Source organism: Globicephala melas, chromosome 11 (genome assembly GCF_963455315.2).
Source record: "Globicephala melas chromosome 11, mGloMel1.2, whole genome shotgun sequence".
In the NCBI taxonomy this organism is placed as follows: domain Eukaryota; kingdom Metazoa; phylum Chordata; class Mammalia; order Artiodactyla; family Delphinidae; genus Globicephala; species Globicephala melas.
Window position 1 is genome coordinate 20557177 of NC_083324.2, and position 26790 is coordinate 20583966.

At 38.3% G+C, this 26790-nt stretch overlaps 1 protein-coding gene across 7 annotated transcripts in view; it reads right to left on the reverse strand.

Moving 5' to 3' along the window:
* MITF (melanocyte inducing transcription factor) overlaps positions 1-26790 on the reverse strand; it is a 223150-nt gene that overhangs the window by 88039 nt on the left and 108321 nt on the right. For 2 of the 7 annotated variants that reach the window (XM_060308088.1, XM_060308086.1), the window contains exon 1: positions 11818-11873. The exons of 4 other annotated variants lie outside the window; for them this stretch is intronic. In XM_060308088.1, coding sequence (XP_060164071.1) covers positions 11818-11873 — 56 coding nt within the window. Of the gene's footprint in view, positions 1-11817; positions 11892-26790 lie in introns of those variants that run through there. One more of the 7 variants, XM_060308087.1, reaches the window with a different exon arrangement.

Genomic DNA, 26790 nt, shown 5'->3' on the forward strand with positions numbered 1-26790 from the left:
CTAATGAAACACCTCATTTGCATTTTGGAGTATCCTAAATTGCACCACACTATGAAATGAGCCTGGGCAAATATAATCAGATCGCAGAGCAGTATTGCACCTAATTGAAAATCAAGAGCTGACAGGATTTAAGTCATTAGTAGTTGAATTAAAAGAAGTCAGCTTGATTGCATCCAGGCATTTTTATCATACACTTACTTTTCTGACATTTTATACTGCATACTACTCATCACCACCAAATATAGTGCCACCATATGAAGCGCCAAGAAGAGAGGCGTCTTAATGGCACCCAGATTTCCACATTTAAAAATAAATGGTTTGATTTCCTTTTTTATAGCCAGATCTAACCAAATAACGACTCCTACGTGCTATCTAAATTCCTTGAAGGTATCTGAAATGTTTACTAACACAGAATAGTTTAAAGAAAAGGTGAACTTTGTCATGGGGAAATTTTTCTATGATACAGGGAAGTAAAAATTATTAACGAAAGAAGCATTTGGACCAGAATGTTAACACTGAACTCGACCCCAGTCAGGAAAGAGGGCAGAAGACAAGCTAGTTTGACAACCCAATTCTTCTTTCCCTGGTTTTCTTTATACTGTCTTTTCTTCTGATTCACCTTGGCAAGCCCTATCCTACACACACTTTGTGAGTTCCCCATGAGGCCTACCTCTAATGGCAATGGTACTTATACTACCCAAAACTATTTAAAAATTTTAAACCCTTGTTGTAAGTCAAAAAGAAAGGACGTCCTGATTTTCCTAAATATGGTTTTCTATTGCTTATCTTGCCAGCTCTATGACATCAGCAAATAATTAAACCTCTCTGCCTTAGTTACCATATCCAAAAAAGAGGAATAACAATAATTTTTTTAATTACCCATTTATTGAAATGGGAGATGTTTTTTAAATGTCTTTTGCATCATTTATACGCTAAAGCCCTACCTCTTAGGGATTTTGTGAGGATTAAATAAAATAATGAATGAAATAAGGCACACAAACCCCTTAATGAGTGCTATGTAGTACTGCCTTAATAAATGTTTGCTGTTGCAATTATTATTATCTAGAAATTTTAATTGTTTCCAGTAATATCATTTTCTTTTTTAAAAAAATCCCTATTTAGGGCAAAGAATATAAAATCTTAATTAGCACTGGAAACAGAAAAAGAGTAACATTTGCCAAAATATTCCCTCCAAAATTACTCTCCAAAAGAAGTATTTGCACCTTTAAGCTTCCTTCCTTGAGTATAAATCCCAATATTGTCCTTATCTTCTAACAAAGGCAAAATAAAGCCATTAAATCACAGACCAGCCTTATAAACTCCTTAAAGATAGGAACCTTCAAACTCTACAGGTAAAAAAACATGCTAAAGGATGAAGAAATGTTTGCATTTCACCCTCACATAGTTCCAGAAAATTACATAATAAAACTTATACTAGCAGTTAACTCATTACTCAGCACAGAAAACTGGTTCAACAAACTATGATAAGTTAATATAATATAATACTATATATACCCACTAAAAATGGTGTAGAGATATATTTATGGTTGTGAATAAAAACTACACAATATAATAAACTTAGAAAACCCAGCTGCAGTAAAGTATTCAAGGTAGGATTCAACTTAAAAAAATGTTCACTACAAGAATAAGTGCAAAGATAATGCTACCCTGAGCCATTGCCGGTATACATTATCACAAACCTTTAAGAAAACAACAGTATTGGGCTTCTCTGGTGGCGCAGTGGTTAAGAATCTGCCTGCCAATGCAGGGGACACAGGTTCAAGCCCTGGTCCGGGGAAGATCCCACATGCCACAGAGCAACTAAGCTGGTGAGCCACAACTACTGAGCCTGCACTCTAGAGCCCGCGAGCCACAAGTACTGAGCCCACGTGCCACAACTACTGAAGCCCGCACGCCTAGAGCCCGTGCTCCACAGCAAGAGAAGCCACCACAATGAGAAGCCCGCTCAGCACAACCATGAGTAGCCCCCGCTCGCCACAACTAGAGAAAGCCCGCGTGCAGCAACAAAGACCCAAGGCAGCCAAAAGTACATTAATTAATCAAAAAAAAGAAAATAACAGTATTATCAATTTGATGCAGAAATTTCATTGATGGATAATTTTCCTAAGAAAAAAATTCAAAATGTGGAAAACTTGACATTAACAAAGCTGTTGACAAATTGCACAATATTGTGAACCACCTAAATTTGTCCCTTAATATGAACATGATTATGTAAATTATGAGGGGAGATGTGGGTCAAAGAATACAAACTTTTAGTTATAAGATGAGTAAGTTCTGGGGATCTAGTGCACAGCACGGTGACTGTAATTAATAATACTGTATTGTACACTTGAAATTTACTAAAAGAGCAGATCTTAAGTGTTCTCACCACAAAAAAGAAAATAAATAGTAACCACGTGAGGTGATAAATGTGTTTCACAAAGCATACATGTAAAAAATCATCGCATTATACACCTTAAATAATTTTGTTAGTTATACCTCGGTAAAGTTGAGGAAACAAATAAAACCATTCAAAAGACTTAAGAATAAAATAGGTTTAAAAAGCAGTAAATTATGATACATAGATTTGATAATATACCTTTTTTTAATCGCACAACTACAAAGTGAGAAATGCATGTCCTAAGAGTAAATTAAAAAGTAGGATCAAAAGTGGATTTACATTCTAATTTAAAATAAGGAGAGCGTGTATATGTACACAAATACACACATGACTAGCAAGATGATCATAGTTGCCACCGTGGGAGTGGAATTATAGGTAAATTTCTTTCTCTTTACTTTTTCCCCTGCAAACCATAATAAAGCCATAGTATTTTTTCAATGGCAGAATATATGCCACTAATTGAAGAACATGAGGAACATGAACTAATTTACAAGCATGAAGAAATAACTTGAGTGATCAAAGCCACCGTTTGGCTAGAAGACACTGGATCCATCACAGACAGTATTTTGACAATAGGATGGGAAAGTACTGCCTTATATCCAGCACACTTGTTCTCTTGGAAGTCTTCAGAATCCCAGAAGACTTAGTCCCTCTTTCCTTTATAGTTTCCTACAGATGTACAAGACTGAACAATGTAAATACTCTGTATTATTTTTATAGCATACATTCATCCACACCATAAAAATACCTAGCCATTCCTCAAAAATACTCCATCCTTAAGTTTCTGCTAAAAGGCCATCAAAAGAAAATGCATTTTCCCACTTTTGAGTATGTGTTCAGAGCTCAAATGTACTTTCCTAAACCCAGAAAAGAAGGCTATTTTAAAATAAATAAATAAATAGATGGTCTTACTATTCAAAGCCTGTCAGGTTAAAACATTCCCAGAGAGACTGATCCTTTTGATAAAATCAGGAGCAAACCTTTGTGCCATAGCAAATGCAGCTGTGGAAAAATCGCACTAATTAGCTGCTCAAGACGAGCCATTGGCCGTGATACAGGGGGGAAAATCCTTTCAATTAACAGTAAAGCATTCTTGCGACGTCTTAAGTTAAAGTTACTAGTTATCAACCACACTAAGGCTGCAGACTTTAAAGTCAACTACAGTATCATTTAAAGCATTTACTGAAATAGCCTAACAGGAAAAAAAATACATATTTATATGGTAGACCCCTATAAATAAATTAAAATTCCACAAAAGAAAAGCTAGCAGGGCTCAGCTAATTGACATTTTAATAAATCTTCTCAGAAAAAGGAAAAAGTAGTCACTTCACTACACACACTCCCTGCGGGATATTTCCATGTTAAAGATGACTCTCAGAGTCTCAGCCTTAATCTCGATCTTTTAAACATTGCTTTCTCTTAGAAATAATTGAATGGGCAATTATCACCTTGCTGACAAAAATGAAGATACCTACACTTCAAAGTGTTACCAGGTCAAATGAGCATAATGATTTAAACTCAAAGTCGAGGTTTATGTGACAATATTACAGGTGGCCAAAAGCTTATTTTTAAAATGAGGACCTGATGCTTAAACTACTAATAATAAGCAAGAAGAGTTGTCCCAATGCATTTAATTTTAAAAGCTAACTGAACTCATCCAGGGCCCAATCTGCATTAGATAATCCTAATTCCATCAGTCTGATTCCTTTTAATCAGATTATGTAAAGGTCATTTATTCAACAAATAGTTATTGAGTGTTTCCTCTGTGCCAGGTGCTGGGAACACCTGGTTTCTAATCTCATAGAGTTTAAAGCCAGGGTCACATAATTTTTCTACGATGCCTTAAAATTAAGTCAATTATGTAGATTATCTGGCTCTTATCTAGTTCCACATGGGAAGGTGTACCTCTCACCACGAGAAATCACCCTTTGAAAGCCAAATGAAGAGGAGACAAATGCCTTTACTGGCACTTACCGAATCACTGAAGCCAGACATGCAACCTCCCTGACAAGTGGGAATTGCTCAATGGTGACTCAAGGAGGACGGCCATCAACTGGACGCAAGTTCTAGCTCAGTCACTGCTGAGCAATCTGATCTTTAACGAGCCACTCAATCTCTCTGAGCCTCTCCAAAACCCACCCCCTAAATGTACAGCAGTGATTGAGTGAGCTAAGTTAAAGTGCTCAACACAGCGGCTAGAATATGGACACTTACATAAATAGCCATAAATGTGACTCAAGTTCCTACCTCGATGGCTGAATTTACATTTTTAACCTTCAAAGTCAGCCTCTTCTCTGTGATGACAGAGGTATGTGGACATGTGCTCTGAATTATCTGGTATGTTCCTAAATTCAGAGTTAATTCCACTGCCTTGATCAGCCACTTAAATGTATCAGAAATTCCATGAAATCCAATACCTTGCCATCCAAACAACACCTGCCTGACCACCCCTCACCTTTAACAGTGATGCCAAAACCCCCTCACCAGACTTTAGGAATCAGTCTTTGGTCTCCATATCATCGTCATCCAAGACATGAATCTGGCTGTCAGTTGAAACTTACCTTTCAGGAGGAAGGAGCTGATACACTTTCCCCTACATTTCCTCTCTTCAATTCCTCAGGCAGAGTACAGCCCTGACACTTACTAACCTGTGGCCATGGCCAAGTCAGTCAATCTCTTTGAGCTTCGGTTTTCCCTTATTTATAGACTGTTTAATATATCTGCCTCTCAGCATTGTTAGGAGAATTAAAATTTGTAATAGATGTAAAAAGCTTAGCACGATAACCAGAACATAGGTCACATAAACTGGAACAGAGCTCAAAAATTAGTAGTAAAATAATATGAAACCATGAACATGCTACTTCTTTTTTGATGCAAGGAGGTGAATTTCCATAAGCCTATATGCAAGTTTGGACCATAGCAGATCTGCCTTTTAAGGTTTAGGCGATCCCTATTTAATTCAGAGAATCTGACAAAGTTTTGCTGGAGTGGAGGGAAGATAATTTACCCTGCAGTTCTCTCACCAGATATAAAGTAAAAATCCTAACATTTTTCTCCAGGAAAAACTAATCTTCTTTATAATCATTCAGGTGATAGAGCTCAAAGCCTAGCATTTGCCTGTACTGGATACAATGTAATTATGTCCAGGAAAGCACAATGGCTAATCACATACACAGTGGAGATGCAGGAAGGCATGATAATTAACCTCATGCACAGGTAAGAAAGCTATACGGAGAACACGTTAAGCTACCAGGGTTTCCAAATGCAAAAGGCTGGCTGCCACAATATCTGCTGTCTAAAGTCAAAATGCCCAGGCTCTATACCTAGAAATTCTGACTTCAGGTTAGCTAAGGCCTAGGAGTCAATGTGTCTACAAAAACTCTGCTCCTGATTTGGATGCCATGCTTAGAAACTAGAACACCTAAGATTACCCATTTGTTTAGTAGAAGAGCTGGGACATGAACCCACATCTTTGATTCTTAGACCAGAACACTTTCTTCCATGTCTGAGGAAATGCACATTCCATTCCCCACCTCCAGTAACCCTCACAAGAGCTCTGAAGAGTCCTTCTGATACTGAACCCAACATGTTGAACGGAATGAAATGGGAAGGACTACTTACTCCTGCCAAACAGGCTATAAAATCAAACAGACAAAAACATTTGTGCAGATACTGCCAATGAATCGTCATGGTTACAACACAACTACTCTATCATAAGGAAAAAATCCACAGGTTGAATCTACAAAAATGTTGTTCTGTCAGCAAAAAGAAATTTTTAAGAGTCTTTAGAAAGTAAGTCCAAGCGCATAAATCACCGAAATAAGAGTCAGTAAATGGACATATCTTTTTAAATGGCAGTCTGGGTATCTAACATTTTAGAATGATCAACACTTCCATTATCTTAACCTTTCCATTCCTTCCAAAGTCATCGCTTTGTAAGCGTAAAGATGGCTTCTTCGTCGTGAATGGTGGAAGCAAGTACCAACAAGAAAATACATTGTTACTTGTCTACATGATATATATATGAAATATATGGTATGTCTGATATATGGTATATATGATATATATGATAAATATATATCTCACTTAAAATAGCTGAGAGTATAACTCATGTAAACATGAAAGTACCAGATTTCACAGTTTGGCTTCAAAAATTGAGATCTTGTGCACTTCAGGCATCACCAACCTTGGTTTTAGTGGTCAAGAAAAAAACATGAAAACATGCCAAACATCCAGCTTTTTCTGGTAACATTACCAGCTCAGACAATAAATACTACAGGTTTCTGGCATGGAGGAAATAAAAAGACTTGCAGAGTGTACCTTGTCTTCCTCCTCTTCTTTCCTTCAACAAATATTTGAATGCTTTGGCAAAGCATGTCCAAGGGCCGGGTTCTGCTAGACGTGAGGGTAGCATGGTGTCCAGAGTGGACAGAACACCTGTCCTCTGGAGCTCTTTACTCTCCAGGGTACAAAAGGAGGAAAGTATTATAAAAAGCAAGAACCAGCAATCATATGCAAGTTAAAAATCTAAAACTGTTACTTTTCAACACCTGTACCCCAATTAGTTTGAAAACATCGGAGTCTCTCCATATCTACTCAGGATTAGTATTCTTTAAGCTGGACCTTTGACAGATGCCAGTAAGAGTAATTTCAATAATTGATTACATCAAAATCAAAGAGGAACATAATGAGATTCCCAATATATCAATATTCTTCAAAAGAGGGTACAAAAAAATGACACCCTGGAGTGCAGGAAGAAAAGATTAAAATTTATATAAAATTTATCCATCATTTCTATTTTTGTACATATTGTATATTATAATATAGTATTAGTATAGTGGCACATGTATAAAATTTATAAGTAAAATAAAACACGTTGAGAGAGTCTGCTTGAAAAAAAACCTTACTTTAACTAGGAGGGACGGCCAAAAATGTTTGAGACCTCTGTAATATTAGACCAATGCTCTTCTAGGCAACGTTCCTCATCAGATGTTTTTTAAGTTGATTATTTTCACCCCTCCCAAAGAGAGTTTCTCACTTCTATACACTCCAACCAAGGAGAATCTCTTACTAAAAGGTATTTTCCAACAAGGATATGAAGGTGCCATTTCCTCATTTTAAGGCCATGACTGTCCTCCATTTCCCACAGATGCCACCACGGGTTTCCATGCTCCCCTAACTCTCAATTCCCCTTGAAGAAATTATATCCGTCAGCCTACTATCAAAAAGCTATAAAGCGGATGAAGCTGAGCGTCCCACACTCACACTTCTTGTCTCTCCTATCAAGCTGCCTTTCACTAGACCATGTTGTAGAATTCTTGTTTACACTGTCCGACTATGGAATCTCATTCATATCTAGACGCCATGCTTTAAAAGGCTCTGAAAAATTCGCCTATAAGGTGTAAGTAATTGATATGGCATGACAAGATATCCCACTTAAGAGTATTTTAAAAGAAAGAACTTTTTATCCAAAACTATGACAATCTAATGACAGAATTCAGACATGAGTGTGAAAGTAATTGGAAGGATCTTTTTAAAGACAGAAAAGCCATCTATCTCTACTCAAATAACTGCCCCAGTCACAGGGCATGCTCTGTCCACTTGTCTAGACAACGTCACAACAGGTCAGAGAAGATTCAAAAGCCTTAATCGCTTAACAATTACTGCATGTCTAGAACATATCAACCAAGATGCAAAGTCTGCAATACTGTGTGGAAATCAAGACAAAAGTACCGATTGTGATCTCAGGAGCAGTGAATGTGTGCACCTGTCATGGTTTAAAAGCCAGCCTTACAAATAGTGGTAATGATTTATGGTGGTCACATGGTACTTGTGCCTGCCCAGCATCCTGTCCCACTTCTTTGGCAAAGGACCCTGATTTCACCTTGAAAAATCAGTCTCCTCACTTTTCATTCCCGAGGTAGGTTATGGCGGTGCTGCCAACTCCAGACATAGAAGCACAACGTAAGTTGGACCAATCAGCATACCCATCGAATGTGCTTGTGCTCTAAAATGGTCCAATAACAGTCAGCCCTATGCTGAGTAGAAATAGAAATATTGACTAGAAATACTGGGGTAAAAGACCTCTATGTATACTAATGTTTGGAAAGATGCTGGGATATAAATCTGGAACTTCCTGGACCTATGTGAAAAGAAAGCCAAACTAAATGAAACAGTGATATGAGTTGAAAGAGGGAAAAGAAGCCTGAGAAGGAAGAATGAAGAAGGAGCCAGTGTTTAGATGACACAGAGCATCTGGATCAAACCATCCCTAAAGTCTTGATAACCCTGGACATAGGATATTGATTTACAAGGGACTCCCAATCTCCTTTTCTGTTTAAGCCAGTTGGATGTGCTCTGTTATACCACAGCTCATTTCTGTGGCATTTTAGAAAATAACAGTTATTCCAAAAACGAAAAAAAATCAATGTTTCAGCCTAAGAGCTACAACTCAAACAATCTAGTATCCATTCTATTTTCTCCTCGTTTAGGCTGGTACACTGCCACTCACAACATTTCCCAGCTTTCCAGGAGCTAGGTTGGCTTCACGCCTAAGTTTTGCCAATGAGACTTAAGCAGAAAGGTCATGTGGTACGTCCAAAAATTCTCCCTAAAGAGATACCCATCTTTGCCATCACGTCTCCTTGAATTTAGCTGTAATGGCTGCAGGACTGGCAGCCACTCTGAACCATGAGGATGAGAACCAGACTTAAGGACAGAGCTGGAATGTTCCTGGCCCTTCATGACCAGATAGAGCCAGCACTATGAGGGCAGAGATTTCTGTTTTATTCACATATAAATTCCCCAGCACTTAAAAAATACTTAGCATATAGCAGGATGAAATAAATATCTATCCAAAGAGTAAATCTGGTGTCTCTATTCTAACAAATACCCCACCTCCTAAAATCAGATAACACTAAAACCTTAGTGTTGGAAGACCTTTAGTCAAACCATTTGCTTGAGTCATCCAGTGGCAGAGAACACATTTTTTCCAAAAAGCTCAGTTCTAGAGACCTACTGTATTACCTTAATTCTAAGACAAACTTTCCTTCCATGTTTTAAGAGTTCTCAAGTCAGAATAGATCATATAATCATTGTATATATTCAGTAGAGTTTTCATCTCCCCTGAACAGTCACCTTATAATCAACATTGAATTGGATATAAGGAAATCCATTTGATAGACAAATACTGTGGCACTGGACTAATCATAGCCACTCAAAAGCTCAAAGGAGTTATAGTTTGGATAACCCAGAAATCTGAGCATCGGAGAAACACACTTAATTAAAAGGCAGAGGAAGAAACATCAATTCATTCAGTATCTGAAATGAGAATCCACAGAATGGAACAGAGAAAGGCACGAGACATGGGCCCAGAATACCTCTGTTGAGATCCCAGCTGTCGTTTCTCAGCTATATGACATGGGCAGGACCTTTCACCTGCCCAAACCTTAATTTTGTCATCTACAAAATGGAGGTAGGAAAAAGTACCTTTGTCACAGAGCAAGTATGAGAACTGAATGTATTAATGCAAGTAAGATTCTTAGCGTAGTGGCCAGCACACCCTGCAGACAATAAGTAATAGGCAATGGATTCTTCTGTGCTGTACTTCAATTCCTGGATTGGTACCCTCTGAGGCTCCTAGTAACTTGAAACTAGTGAAAACTGACAAGTTATTTTCTAGGAAGCCAAATCTCTTACAATGTTGCCTTCTGCTATGGTGTTTCTTTGCTTTCCTAGAGGAAAACACAAAAGAAACAATTAATTCACAGTGTGTGCCCTCCAAAAGAGCAGGCACAAAGAAGTTAATGGGCAACAGCTCAGTGAACAAGTTTTGTCAAAGATGTGTGCTAAGAATTTCATTCTGCGAGTTCATAAAGGAAGCATGTTCCTGTAGCCAGTATTCTAGTTAACCGGAAAAAAAAAAAATTCAAAATCAATTAAGCAAAAGTAGTTGAAATTAAGAATTAATTTGGGTGTAAATTCAAGGATGACACCACTACTGTCCTTAAGCTGAATGGCATGTTTGATCCAATCATGATATCCATTAATTTGCTTAAAAATAATATTTCAAAAATTAGTACGTTTTAGGGGACGTTGTTGTGGGGTATGAATCACAAAGAATAGCCATCATCTCCCTAACTAGTATCTGATTTACAAAGCAGAAAATTATAACATTTCTAACAGCACATTTTAAATACACAATTATGTATACTCTGTTCATAAAATGTTCTATCATTTTAGAGAAATGAGTAAACTGTTTTAATGACATACAATGAAAAACATCTATAAAAGCAAACAATACAGCAAAAATAGCAAATGAAAAATAATTTTAAAAGCTACTGTAAAACCTTTTAAAGATTTACCTACTGAACATTAGGAACTTTTACCACAATTACATTTATGGGAATTTTATTTTTTTCAGAATCAAATTCTCAAAATAGTTCTGCTACATTTAGTATTTTTCCATTATTCTTGCCGTCTTTAAACACACCTTCACAAGCTGCTGAACATAATGCTTTTCTGACTTAATCAGAACCTCTCTCATGACCCAGGAACGTTCAGTAAATAATTATTAAGCTCCAGAGGTGGCTTTTGCTTAAGTTGATTTGCTTGAATGCTTATTCACTTAGGGACACAGCTTTTAGTATTGTTTTCAAATCTTATCGCCTAACATTGAAAGTAAATGTTGAAGGAAATGGGGGAGTGGGAGGGGAGAGCTATGATCCATTTAGCATTTCTCCATTTTAGTATTTCTTTGAAAGTGCCAATTTCAAGCTTGTTCTACATTTCTATGCCACACAGATGATTCTGATTTTGGATGTTTTGTTTTCCTCTCAAAGAGAAAAAAAAAATCAATATGCAGAAATGCAAATGAGATGTTTATTAATGCAACTGTTACTACTCCACAGTTGGGGGGGATGGGGGGGGCAGGGGGGGAGAAAGCAAAAAATCCAAAGTGTTTGCAATGGGGCAATTTTGACCAATGTCACTAAGCACGCTCGTTTTCCTGAAGAAAACCCTTTTTTATTCATCACAAAGCTGGGCTGTAGTCTACCTAGTAATCATAAATCAAGCTCTGTTCTCACTCAGATTTTTCAAGCAGTCATTTTCTGGCATGATTAATTTAAGACCAACATTCCATTTCAAAAGAGAAGGCAGAGCTAATGGGCTAGCATTTCAATCCTGCCTCCCCCCACAAATTAGTCGTTATCCTTGTCATAGCCACCTACTAGAGGTTACAGCTGAAGCCGATTAAAGCCACAGTCACAGAGTAACAGTTCCAGTATTTTTAACTCCGAATAGTACCTCCCCTTTCTCTGTCCTCCCCTTAAAAAACAAAAACAAAAAACAAAACCAGAAAACAAAACTCCTGTCAAGTGGTCCCAGGATTATTTCCAGAATAAAACTTCACTTACAGATATAAGCTTTCAAAGGAACAGGGCATGAACATCTGAACTCTAAGCGCCTCCATCTTTTTTCCTTTAAGGTGTTCTGCAAGCCCTTGGTGAAGAGTGAAAGTCAAAGTTAGTTCTGGCACTGGCTGTGTCACTAGGGGTGGCTCCTGATAAGGCCCTGGAAACTCCAATCCAAGCACAGCTCGTGCTACAACCGTGCCTGGTGTCTGTCTGAAACAGCAGACCTGTTTAATCCAGTACCTACTGTACCTGCAGGACAAAAATGCTGCCTCACCCTGCAACGGGGGCTTCGCCAGGACACAGGCACCACCAGAAATCCAACCCAGCAGCCAGGTGACACCTTGGGATGCTTACTTAGCCCTCCGGAGCACAGACAGGTACCGGTGGAGGCTCGCAGTGGCTGCGCATTACAGAGAATGGGAAACCTGAGGTAATTTCACATACCGGTGAATTTCTAACACTTAAAAGACCCACAGAATCCAGGAGGGTTGTGGGACAGCTTCTGCCCCTTCTCAACTGGGGAGACCTCTAGCATCAGCTCATCACACACCTCTAGCTGCTTTGCATCCATGCACAGGCATTTCTGGAACTGGAGCTTGATTACTGAACGTGCTCTCCTGCTGACAAGCTAGAGATCTGGACAACATTCCTTACCCTCAGATCCCAAGAATATACGGAGGGCTACCCTTGCCCAGTCCTGGTGGAAGTCAAACACAAGCTGCTTCAACTGTGGGCACTATTTTTTAGGACATCTTTAGGCCATACATCTGTGTATTCTTAGATTGTCAGCTAATTAAATTCTGAACGTGCCGAAATAATAATACATGCTCTCAAAAGATGCTTTAAAATTGTGACATGACCTCAATATTATCAAATACTGATGCAGCTCCTACAGACTCAGCACACCAAGGATGTCCTGCCCACTTATGAAAATATGTCTGTTTCTCCCTACACACAATTCAGAGGTCAGAACAAAGACATCTGACATGGACTAGCTGTGTATCCTGGGCAAGTTACTTCACCTCTCTGTGCCTAAGAGTTTGTCTCCGAAGTACATAGTTGGAAAACAATGCAGTCTCTATAAGCCATAATCCAACTTGAATTTTATAATGTAATGAAATTATCTTTCTTTAATTTTCCTTTAATAATAGCAAATATCCAGCCAGCAGTCTCCGACAAGCTATTTCTGGCTCTTTTTATTCTTTGTTCATTTTTTCTTTTGTAGAATAAATATTTATGGAACACCTACTACGTCCCAGGCACTGTGCAAACTCTTGGAGTTTACAGTCTAGTGGGACACATATTAAATAATCACCCAAATATATAATGAAATGTGGTAAATGCTACAAGGAGCTGGGAAAGCTTAAAATGTAAGGGTCAGAAAAGGTTTCCCTTAGGCAGGGGCCTCTGGGCATAGAAGTGAGTGGGGGTAGCAGTCATGAGTTACGGTGTGGAGCGGGACATGGGAGAAGAGTCTCTGAGCAGTGGTAATGACATGTGCAAGAATCCTGAAGTGGGGAGTTAGAAGGAAGATTCTTTGCGGCTGGAGGACAGAGAGTAAGGGAAATCATGGCGTCCGTGAGACTAAAGCAGTGGCTAGGACCAGACCATCAGGATCTGGGAGACCAGAGAAGAGTCACTGATTTTGTTCCAAAATGAACAGGAAACCACTGAGAGGTTGTAAGCAGGGAAGTGATGGGCTCAGATCAGAGTTTTTAGAAACGTCCCTCTGGCGGCTGCTATATCGGGAACCACCTAGAGAAGGAGCAAGATTGGCTACTGCAATAGTCCTAGCAGGATGTGATGATACTTTATGGGGGACGGGGAGGGGAGAAGGGACAAGAGTGGAGAGAAGTGGATTAAAGTGGGTAGATTACTGGTAAAGCTAAAGACCAATAAATAGAAGGAATGGGGGTGGGGTGGAGAATCCACGTCCCTGATGCAAATGATTGCATTCATTAACAATAGTTATTGAGGAGTTTCTACACACTTGGCATTGTGCGGGGTACTAGGGTTAACAGATGACTAAGATGCCACACTATTCCCCTTACTAACCTACTCCACACCTCACTTCTCCTGCCTCTAGCACAGTTTGGCATAAAAATCAAGAACACAGGTTCTGGACTTCCCTGGCAGCGCAGTGGTTAAGAATCTGCCTGCCAATGCAGGGGACACGGGTTCAAGCCCTGGTCCAGGAAGATCCCACATGTCGCAGAGCAACTAAGCCCACGCGCCACAACTACTGAGCCTGTGCTCTAGAACCTGCGAGCCACAACTACCGAAGCCCACGTGCCTAGAGCCCATGCTCCACTACAAGAGAAGCCAATTGCAATGAGAAGCCTGTGCACCGGAACAGAGAGTAGCCCCCGCTCACCACAACTACAGAAAGCCTGCACACAGCAACGAAGACCCAACACAGCCATAAATTAATTAATTAATTAATTTAAAAAAAAAAAAAGAAGAACACAGGTTCTGGTGTCAACTTAACCAGGTTCAAATCCCACCACTTACTCATTCTGTGACCTTGTGCAAATTTACTAAACTTTCCATGTCCCAGTTTCTTCACTTGAGAAAGGGGAAATGATAAATGGCTATCCTGTAGGTTATTGTTAAAACTGAAGGAAACAATATATGTAACGTGTATGGCACAGTCTGACACACAGTAAGCTCTCAATTAAAAACAGCTCTTACAATTATGATTGTAGTTGGAACTGTCTATTCTCGATGCACACTGACCAATCTACAGAACCAATGGAAATGCAACAGAGTGAAAAAAAAACATAAAGAAACTGGAAGATCAAAGAAAACAGAGAGGGAAGGAAATTACCATATCAGGACCTTAAAGGGATGATTTTTTTAAAAGACCAAGCTGGACTCTCTCCCACCTTGGACACTATTTGAAGCTGCATTAAGTTACAATGCACCCGGGGAAGTTTTACAACTGAAACCCTGATTTATTACATGCTTACACACAGGGAAAATCTGTACCCTCTGTGGGCTCTCAAACGTTGATCACGAAACCAATGGAATCAATTCCAGCCATTCCAGCAGGGACAGAATGTGGTGGCAAATGCTCCCCTGGCGTGTCCCGCCAATGACATCGCCTGACATTTTGTCCTGGACAATCTACCACCCCAAGGAGGCTAACAGTTGACCATTTACGTAAGTGTTCAAGTAAAATTACCTTTAAGGGGCACGTGTTCAACTTATTCATGGTACTTCAGAAATATCTATATTATGCTAATGTTCTTGGGGGATCTCCCTGAACACAGCAATGAAATACCCACTGGCAAATGGAATAAAGGTTGACTTACACATCTGACACCATCTACAAAATTCATAAAACATTACATACATTTCCACGATACTGCCCCTCAAGTAGTCATGCAATTATTCAACAAATGTCTTCTGAGGGGCAGGAACCATGTCTGTTTGGTTTACAATTGTATCCCTAGAACCTAGTAGAATAAATAGTCCATGGTTCAGGAATAAAGACGCAGACGTAGACAATGGACTTGAGGACATAGGGAGGCGGAAGGGTAAGCTGGGACGAAGTGAGAGAGTGGCATGGATATATATACACTACCAAATGTAAAATAGCTAGCTAGTGGGAAGCAGCCGCATGGCACAGGGAGATCAGCTCGGTGCTTTGTGACCACCTAGAGGGGTGGGATAGGGAGGGTGGGAGGGAGACGCAAGAGGGAGGGGATATGGGGATATACGTGTATGTATAGCTGATTCACTTCGTTATAAAGCAGAAACTAACACACCATTGTAAAGCAATTATACTCCAATAAAGATATTTAAAAAAAAAAAAAGCCCATGGTTGATGTTCATATGTTTAAAATGGATTAATCTCTAATGTGTAAGCAACTCTCTTGTTCACATTTGTACTATTCAGATATGTATCCTAAGTGCATATACATATATAAATCCACATGTATAAACACATACATATATACATAAATGCATATATACACCGAAATCCTAAATTTAAACACAAACTAAGAATTGGTAGCAGAGGAAAAAGAAAGATACTATTTTTTAACACGAAACGCTGAATGCAGAATAAAAATATTACCTGTACTCCAATACAATTCAAATCTTAATTACTACTCCTTGCCCCAAATTCTAGCAAATCAACTAGAGTCATCAGAATTCTTACTGACCTTTTTCAAAGACAACCTTAACTAAAATGGAACTTAAAACTATCAAACATCCAAGTGACAGCCAACTTTTCCTTTTTCTTTTTTTCTTTTTTTTTTGGCTAAATTTGGGCCTCAATCTTTTTTGAAGGAAAAATTCAATCACTATGTTGAACATGTTAGAGAAGAGATAAGAGGTTTTACTTGTTATCCTGTCCAAAACTCAGCTGAAGAAAAGTAGAACCACTGTTTTATCACAGTCAGAATTCTTCTTGTTTTATTTGGGTATCAAATGTTTTATTGCCCCCAAAGCACATCATTTTCTTATATCTTTCCTTCTGATAGTTATTGCTCTTTTCAGTAAACTACTTCTACTCACCACCCTCAAAATAGTTAACATTTGAGGACTTAATACATGCCAAGGACTATACTGACCCATGAACTACACCCCTACGTACAATTTAGGAAGCACCTATCCTTCATGTTTTATTGTGATCCCAGCCAATGGTTCCCAAACGTGTATCCCTATCAGAAGCACCTGGGGACATTTCTCCCCACTCCATCTCCTTAAAATCAACTCAGGAGCATTTAAAAATACAAATGTCAAGAATCTTTCCCCAAACAAATGATTGAGACTCTCCAAACGCATCGTTTTGAATTCCATATTTTTAAAAAAATTCTCATAAAGGACTAATGTGAAGTAAGGCCTGGGAACCACTATTATACAACATAATATACATAATTATATATAATATATTCTATGTAAATTATCTCTCCAAGAGTGACAGAAAAACACCCAAGAATGTAAGTTCCCTTTATTTGTTGAATAAAGAAGTCTTTACTTGAATAGTTCGATATATTAAAGTGTTCACTTGGAGTTTCAATGAATATGCTTTGAATGTTGAGTGAAAGCCTTGATTCACGAGTATCATGAAAGTGATTACAAAACTCACAAACTACTCTCCAGAGTAACAAACACTCTTTTCCCCACGTGCCATCGTGTTCACGCTCTGGAAAAAGATGCCACCGAAAGGCCCTTTTACTCAAACATTTATTGATGCACGCAGCATTTGCGAGACATCTCTCAAGTGCTATGGGGAAGATAAACAGGAAGATGCAAGAGGCTCTGCTTCTCTGGGGTGAGCCCCAGAGAAACCCCAAACTCACGTACACAGGCCCATGGTAAGAGGGAGGAGGAAGGACAGAATGGCTGCTCCAGGGGCTCCTTCCCAGGGGGGCTCCTTCCCACCTTTCAGATGAGGTCTCACAGGTTTTCTGTTTTCTTCCCTAGGGAGGGCTTCCCCTGCCCCCTATCCTACCTAAAGCAGGAACACCCACTTCTGCTATTTACTCTCCCAGTAAATGTTTTTTTCTTTCTTTCATAGCACTTACTCCAACTTCTAATCATTTTATTTGTTTGTCTTTCATCCTTGAGGGCAGGGTTCTTCCTTTGTATTTATTTCATTCTCGGTGCCTGGGATAAAGTAAGTGCTCAATAAATTTTTGCTAGATGGATGGATGGGTGGGTGGGTGGATGGATGGATGGATGGATAAATGGATGGAAGAATGGATGGATGAGTGACAAAATGAAAAAGATCAGGTAATGAAGGAGCTATGAAATATAATTTGATGATGGCATTTAATTAATTAGGAAGTCAATAGGTATAAGTGGGACTCACAATTGTATACTTTTCATTTGGAAGCTTTTAGTTGCTGAACACAACTCACTTTTATGGATAAAGTATTAGGATACAAAGTTACAAGGAACTGGCAACCCAGCAGTTCTAATTTGAACCCCTCACAGCATGACTGAGGGAAATTTTTAATGACTACTTACCTGCAGTAATAAGTGTTCAGTACCACTCAATAATGTTTACCTCTTTCATCCTGTTTCTTCTTTTTTTTTTTTTTTTTTCTACTACCAGGAACAGATCTCCCTGTAACAATGATGGTACAGCACCTTCTGAAAGACGGCTCATTGTACCTGGCTCACAAAGCAGCCCTTTAAGGTTGAAAAGGAAAATGCAGACAAGACCAAGATGACCCCAGGTAAACTTAATCTAGGCTCATGTCAACATTATGAAAGAAATGTTAGATGCTTATACAAATATCCAGAAGAAAAAAATAATGCTTTTTTTTAAAACTGTTTAGAAAACTCTGTCCTGAGAATACAGATATAATCTACAAAGAGACATCTCAAATGCTGTCAAAGTAAATCTTTAAGGAATTAATGAAGGGAGAAATAGATGGAATAATAGCTTGGTCTTTCATAAATAATCAATACGAGAGATTAGTTCCTTCCCTTGAGCTCTCTGATATTATCTGTTAGAGTTCACTTCAAAACAAATACTTGCTCTGCATTAAAGGCGATTCAGGAGCTCTTTGTTCTCTATAAATGGCAGCAGGGTATTTTCAATAAGCTGACCACAATCTACAAAATAAGCCAAGTTTGTGAGACAACACAAACTTGAGGAGGGAAACACTGATTTGAGATTATGCCACTTTGATGGCATTTCCTCAAAGGAGAAATTTAGTAAAAATGCAATTACTTTCCTTATCTAGGTAAATAAATAGGAAAAGATAATGCTGTTGTCATGGGGGGGGGCACAAAGTTACTCACACTACGACTTTATAAGAAGTGAAATCTTCGCCTTCAGGACTTTTCACTTATTTAAAAAGAAAAATGTGGACTTGTCTTTTACTGTAGTAACTCCTTTTTAAAAGTAATTAAAGCCTGAAGAGCAAATAAGCACATAGGGTGTGGCTGCCATCCTCCTAACAGTGTTGAGGACATAAGCAGGAGAGTTCAACCCCATCGTCATCAACAAAGACATCAGTTTCGTTCTTCTTCCAAGCAAGAGTCAAGATATTAAAGTATTTTAAAGCAACACAATATTCAGCTATTAGAAGTGGCCTCCACAGACCACCTTAGCTGAGGTCCTGGCTACAAAGCAGGTAAATCCATCCCTCCCCACCTTCCCTCTCTGAGACGCCAAGGCATCAGCAGCTCAAAGAACCACCTAATCCTTTATTGTCCAAGGGGGAACTGGAAAAGGGATGAAAATAAAGAAGGGTACTCTGTCAGTTAGACTTTCTATTCCATTCATGTAAATCCCATATTTGTATTCCAAAAACTGAGCTGAAGGTACAGACAGACTGTTTCTCATGGAAAATCACAGTGCTATGGTGGAAGGTGCTACGAAAGTGTGTCAGGTGTGAAAGCTCTCATTTGTACAACATGTGGTAAGAATCCAGGGCAGTGACTTTGGCCTGTGAGCAGAAAACCTCTGAGAGGTCCACTATTTCATAAATAAGTAAACAACTGATAAGTCTCTCTTAACAGACGTAAACTTAGCACCGTTTTTCAACTGGAGACAGCATAGTGTGGTGGTGTACTGTAGACACACACATACCCCATGCACTATGTAAGCTCAGGAAAGGTCTAGAGATACTTGTGAATAACATATTCATTCATAGCGAAGGACTAAAAGCTAAGATGTTGACGGCGATCTGAAACTTCTTCTGATAATGGACAACTTCCAATGCTTTTTCAATGACTGTCTTAGCTACAGACAAAACTGCTAGCCCAGGGAACCTTCAGCTCTGGCTCGATGTGTCAGTTATGTTTTTAATTTGTATTTTTACTATATAAACATATTCAGAAGTCAAGCAGGAAATAGTGTATTTAAATAAGCAAAAGTATAACAAATCAAACCTCTCTGTGTTCAGAAGATCACCATAGGTTAAATTTATGTCCATAATCAAGTTTCCCAAACTTCTAAAGCATCTCTATACTCACTCTTATATTAATGACATCCTGTTTCAGTTATGCTGAGCAAATAGGATTTGAAATGAGAAAAATAATATTTGCACAGAAATCCTTCCTGTCTGTTGATTAAATCTAATCAATCATCATAAGCTTGATACACATTAGCATTCTGAATCTAATTTACACGCTAGGGAGTCCTATAATCAAAGCATATATTTATGTTGATAGTAAAATGTTAAAGTAACCAATATTTTAAATTAATAGCCTCTGTAATTTCAAGTAATACTGCTATGCAATAACATAAAAATGAAATCTTTGCTTGAAAAAATTAAGCTATATGTTCTTAAAAAATAAAAAATAGTGCCTAAGCAAAACCACCTAATTCTCACTTTGACATTTACCAAGTATTTATTACTTGCCAGCTATTACAGATGAGGCTGGTGATGGAGCTGCAGAGAATCACCACCACTCCCATTCAAGCTTATTAAGCTCCTCATATCAAACAATGCTGGCTCATTTTTAAAAGATATGGACAAAATCATGAGTAAAAGAAAACTAGAAAGATTTTTATTAAAACTCATTCATTCAACAAATATTTATTGAGCACCTACTACTTTCCAGGCACTACTCAACATGCTTGAGGTACATCAATAATATATCACAGCCCTTAAACTCTGAAGACAGAAATGTTTTGGAGTAACTCTGAATGCTCAAATCATTTATTAATTTAAACAGACAATTTGGAAGTTGCATGAATTTGCCATCTTTACGTGCCATCCACAATGATATTCCCATTAATACGGACATCTGCTTTCTAATACTGGATTAAGGATCGACGTGTTTTCATTTCCTAGTGTGCCAGGCAGGGAATTTGAAAATCTGAAAATCTGAAAAAATGAGATTGTGTCTCTGCCTCTTTAAAAAAAAAAAAAAAAGAGGGGGGAAGAGAAAAGACAGAGAATTCATCATATCATCACACTGATAACTGTACCTTTATTTTATCTCTTTTTATTTAAATAAAGAAACAGGGACAAGGAGTGAGGTAACTTGCCTAGAGTCAAGATGTTGATGAGCTGCAGATCTGGGGTTTGAAACTCCAGGGCCCACACGCCTCTCGCTAGGGTTCTCTCTGCCAAGTTTCTGTGAGCCACTCAACAATCACAGAAGCAAACTAATTCTAAAATTAGAACCTTGCATTGGAGCCACCTCTTTAGTGGTCTGTTCCCCACACCCCACACTAGAGTCTGAATTCCATGAAGGCATAAACCATGTCTGTTTAGTTCACCTCTTCATTCTTTAACCAGGCACAATTCCAGACCCAGAGAAAGAACCCAGTAACTATTTGTCAATGGGTTAAATGATTAATGAATTGACCATGGTGCTTTTTCTGGTCACTTCTGACTGTAATCTACCTTTACAAAAAAACAAAAACAGGAATGAAGCAGGCTTCCCTGAATATTTATACCAAGCATGAGTTAAATTAATGGCATTCACTAGAAATGTAAAGAAACACACAATGTTTGTTCTCAAATAACTTAATCTAGTTGAAAAAAAGGGGAGAAAATGTGAAATATCAGCACAATTTCTACTTTTTAATGGGAGAAGTAAGGAAGTACTCAGAAAAGAAAGAACTACTCAAAAAGGCTTTCAATGGGAAACAAGGCCTTTGGAGATTGGGGTAGCATGACAAACTTCCTTTGGCAAAGATGGTAAATCGTGAGCAAAGTTTCTCAAAGTGTGGGATACAGGATGGTCTCAAATGGAGACACACAGACTCCACATTCAATGACCATGGAATTACACAGTGAGAAAGGTCCTTTCCAATTTCTTTCATCCCAGGAAAAGTGTCTTTTTGATGCTAATGTGTCTTCAATCTCGAAACACTTGCCTTTTGTAACAAAAACAGCTCAGATCTCATACTCAGGCCCTTCTAGACCACACACCTAGTCAGGATCTAACAGTTTTCTTCCAATTTCATTATATTTATTTTACACATACATCCATCTGTCGTTGCCATTTACTATAGCATTTCCTTTAAATATATATTTTTAATTTATTTAAGCCTCCATATGGAATATGGGGGCAAAGGTCATGAAGTTAGTATGAGCATGGCTCAAATTTGGGAACCCTGATTGAGAGAAATGAAGAATGTGTCAGAATCCTTCAGTGGACACAAGATTAAACACAGCCCAGAAACAGTGGCTACTCTATTGCAGTGAGAAGCGAACAGCTACAAAGAATTCCAGTCTGATAAAGAAAATCATCAGGGCTCTGAAATCATAGTACGTGGGCCTAGTCCTAATCACTTCCTAACTGTGGAAAGTGAACATGACTGACAGATATGATTCCATACAGGAAAACTAGGGGCCAGGCCAGTAGGACCGAGAATATCACAATGGAAGTGATGCCACGATTGTTGATAGTGCCTGTAAACAAGACCTCCGTCCAGAAAAAAAAAAAAAAGGCAAGGCTGTTAGAACAAAATGTTAGGCATGCTGTATTTCAATATATAATGACCTCTCCTCTCACACTGTGAAGGTCACTTCTGCCTGTGTTATCTCCTGGGGCACAAATATAGCTTATAGTCCAGTTTTGTTTTGGTTTGCCTTTTTTCTAATTTCATAATAAAGTACCAGAGGAGATTCTCAGTAGAGTTTTTGGGTTTTTTTTTTTTTCCCTAGCTGTATAATATTTTTATACACTAGATGGAGCCAACTTTATAATGCTTTGGGATTCACATACAGGTTTGTGCTGGACATGAAAAAAACCCATACAAAAAGTTATGGGAGAGCCATGTACCACCTAAATATATTTTAATTTAAATTTTGAAGATCAAAGTTTTAATTTTGAAGATCAAAAGGTCCCATCATTTTACCACTCTGCATATGTTCCATAACTCCTAAGCCCAAATTAATATCAAACTATCAATAATGCTGTAAAAACGTTTGAAATATGATCATCTTATAGTTCACTGGCACTTTTAACTTTGGTTTAACATGGGTTTATTATAGTGTTTTAAACTGACAATTTCAAAAAATATTTCTTTTCCTTTGCTTTGGGAGAAATGGAAGCAATTTATAAATGCAGTAAGCATGATTCTCTCATCAGACCCATGAAGTAAAGACTACCTCTAGGGTAGGTGGGATCAGAGCAAAGAGAGTGGCAGGTATAGAGAGAATACAGAAAACAGTCACCAGCATGGAGTGAAACGGCCAAGGCACTTGAGTGATTAAAGCCACAGCACAGAGGGTAAGGATTAAGGAGGAATAGATCAATAAATTGAAGATTATGGACACAATGGATTAAGTACACAACAGTGAAAATGAATAAACTACAGCTATATGCCTCTAAATGTTTCAAATCAAAAACAATGTTGAAAAAGGCAAGTCACACAGAATACTGCCATATGGCTCCACTGTTTATATTCAAAGTCTAGTTTAGACATGCAGTCATAGATAGCAACACTGAACAGTAATGAAAAGCAAGGGAGTGATTAGCGTAAAATTCAGGGTGGTGGTGAACTCAGTTGGGGGTAGGATACAGAGGAGGATGTAATCAAAGGTGAGGCTTCTAGAGTATTTTATATCTCAGGATGAATACTGGGGACACGGTTATTCATCTTATTGTTCTTTACTTAACTGATAGGTTTTCGGTGCTCTTCTATGTGTATATTTCACATTTTTTATGAAGGATTAAAAAGGAGCGTAAGGAAAGTGAAGATATAGAGATAACAAGCATAGCCCACTCATTAAGGATAATTTTGACCTATCTGGCTATGGTACCATCAGGTCAGAGGTATCTCTCACTCTCCTTTGCCCTTAACCCTCCACTGTCTGGTCACTTATCATATGTTACCTGTCAACACCACACTGCATCTCCTCTGCCCTCACAGTTATTCTGCCATGATAAAGCTCTGGCCTGGACTGCTAAGTTGCTCTGGCCTGGACTGCTAAGTTGCCCTCCCCACTCCCTGCAGTACATCCTAAACCTACTACTAGATAACTCTTCCTAAAGCATGGCTTTGCTGCTTTCATGCTACTACTTTATTTTTTTTTTCCGTTTTTATTGGAGTATAGTTGATTTACAATGCTGTGTTAGTTTCTGCTGTACAGCAACATGAATCATTTATACATATATCCACTTTTTTAGATTCTTTTCCCCTATAGGTCATTACAGAGTATTAAGAGTTCCCTGTGCTATACAGCAGGTTCGTATTAGTTATCTATTTTATATATAGTAGTGTGTATATGTCAATCCCAAATCTCCCAATTTATCCTTCCCCCACTTTTCGCCCTGGTAACCATAAGTTTGTTTTCTACATCTGTGACTCTATTTCTGTTTTGTAAATAAGTTCATTTGTACCTTTTTTTAGATTCCACATATAAGTGATATCATAGGATATCTGTCTTTGTCTGACTTACTTCACTTAGTATGATGATCTCTAGGTTCATCCATGTTGCTGCAAAAGGCAGTATTTCATTTTCCATGCTACTATTTTACTAAAATTAATGGTTTATCAACACAGAATGAATGAATTTCAAATGTCTTATTTAGACTGGCAATCAAGGCCAACTTATCCTTCTAGTCTCAACGATTATAACTAGTACAAACATTACAAACAACATACAGTAGTCCCCCACCTCTTATCCATGGAAGATACTTTCCAAGACCCCTCATGGATGAGTAGTACTGAACTCTATATATATTATGCTTTTTCCTATGCATACATATCTAGGATAAAGTTCAATTTATAAATTACGCACAGTAAGAGAATATCTGAATCACCCGCATCACTATTCTTGCACTCTGGGGCCATCAGTAAGTAAAATAAGGGCTACTTGAACACGACAGTCAATCTGATAACCTAGATGGCTACTAAGTTACTAACAGACTGGATATGCTGGACAAAGGGATGATTCACGTCTGGGGCAGGACGGCACAGGACAGCGCGAGATTTCATCGCACTATGCAGAATGGTGTGCAACTGAAAACTTCTGAATTGTTTATTTCTGGAATTTTCCATTTAATATTTTTGGATGGTGGTGGACTATGGATAACTAAATCTGTGGATAACAGGGAACTACTGCACTCATTCTCTAACCCCAGCTGTATACTCTTGATTAAATTGTTCCTCTTGCCTGGAATACCTGTCATGCACTCACCATCCCTTTCTACCAAGATCCTACACATTCTCCAGTAAAATGAAACAGAGGTTCGTTACTAAATGTTGGCGACGAGTAGTGCCACTGGAACACTCAGATGCTGCTGCTGTGGGTGTAAATTGGTACAAAGACTTTGGAAACGGTTTGTAGTATTCAAAGCTGGACACGTGCATACTTTATAACCCAATAATTCCACTCCTTGGCACATAGCACACAGAAATGTACATGCATGTTCACCAAAAAGCATATAGCAATAATGTTCATAACAGCACCGCTCATAACAGTGCAAAACTGTAGGCAAACCAAATGCCCATCAACAGTAGAAGAGATAGTGATATAGTCATACAACAGAATATTCCATGGGAATAAACTATTGCCACATATGACAACAGGGATGAATCTCACATACATAATGTTGGGCAAAGGAATCCAGACATGGCAGTACAGGCTGTATTGTTCCATTTGTATAAAGTTAAATAACACCCAGACAGCATTAATCTATGTTAGAAGTCAGGATGGTGATTATACCTGGGGAAGGGTTGACTAGCAGAAGGTGCAAGGATGCTAGTAATGGTCTGTCTCATAGACTGGATTACTCCATGAAAATTCATCAGGCAGTACACATAAGATGTGTATACTTTTCTATAGGAATGTTATGCTTTGATTAAAAGTTTACTAAAAAACATTTTAATAATCGACCCATTCTTCAAAATTATATTAATACCTTGACAAACCTTCCTCACTTTAACAAAAATCATCCATGATCCCAGCTAGATGCCTTTTTTCCTCTGTCTAGATTTCCATGATACAAATGTAATGTTCCCTTTTATTTTTTTGTGCATGTTTACCAAAGTTGACTGTTACGCCACTGAGCATACAGACCAGTACTTTCTTTTCTGATTTCCTATAAAGCACTGACTTCTAGTAGCTAATCAAAAGATACTTATGGGATTTTAATGACATGCATTGCCCCTTTCAAAACAAGTCCACATTTCTCTCTCAGTGTGTTGGGTACACGCTGTCATTCTTTTTTAAAAATATTGTTCTTAATTTATATAACATTAAAATTCACCTTTTTGCTGTACAGTTCTAGAGGTTTTGAAATGCATAAATTCATGTAACCACCACCACAATCAAGATACAGAACAGTTCCATCATTTCAAACACTCCTTAGGCTGCCCCTGGGGAGTCAAAACATCACCCAAACCCATCCCCCAGAAATCACCTATTTTTCTATTCCTATAGTTTTGTATTTTCCAGAACGTCATATAAATGGGATCATTTAATACAGAGACTTTTGAGTCTGGCTCCTTTCTCTTAGCAAGTATATTTGAGATCAATCCATGTTGCAGCAGGTATCGGTACCTATTTGCAAATTAATATTCCATTGTATAGACGAACCATGGCTTATTTATCCTTTCACCAGTGGAAGGACATTTGGGCTGTCTCCAGTTTTTGATAATGGTGATTAAAGCTGCTATACTTTTTAAAGACTTTTTTTTAAAAAAAATAGTATTTGCAAACGACTTACTAAAGGTCATACATTTACCAGTGATGAAAAGAAACGGTATACACTCGTAAAAAACTCTGGGAAAATAGGAGTCAACAATTTTTCCCCTTATGTCAATGAACCCAGCTCACAATATATTTTCTGTAAAGAGATTTCAAACTCCCTTTTCTATATTTAGTGCACAGTAACGAGCCAGAGTTCATAACTATCCAACTAAAGCACTTTTCTAGAGGCTGCTTCTTGCCAATGTGACCCTATGGCCGCACTACTATAAATAACATGTATGCCTTGATCTGTGTACAGCTATTCATCAGTGCTACGTAAATAAGTGATTATGCCCTGCCGGCCTCTGCCTTTCATCTGACCTACTGGACTTACCTGCGATGC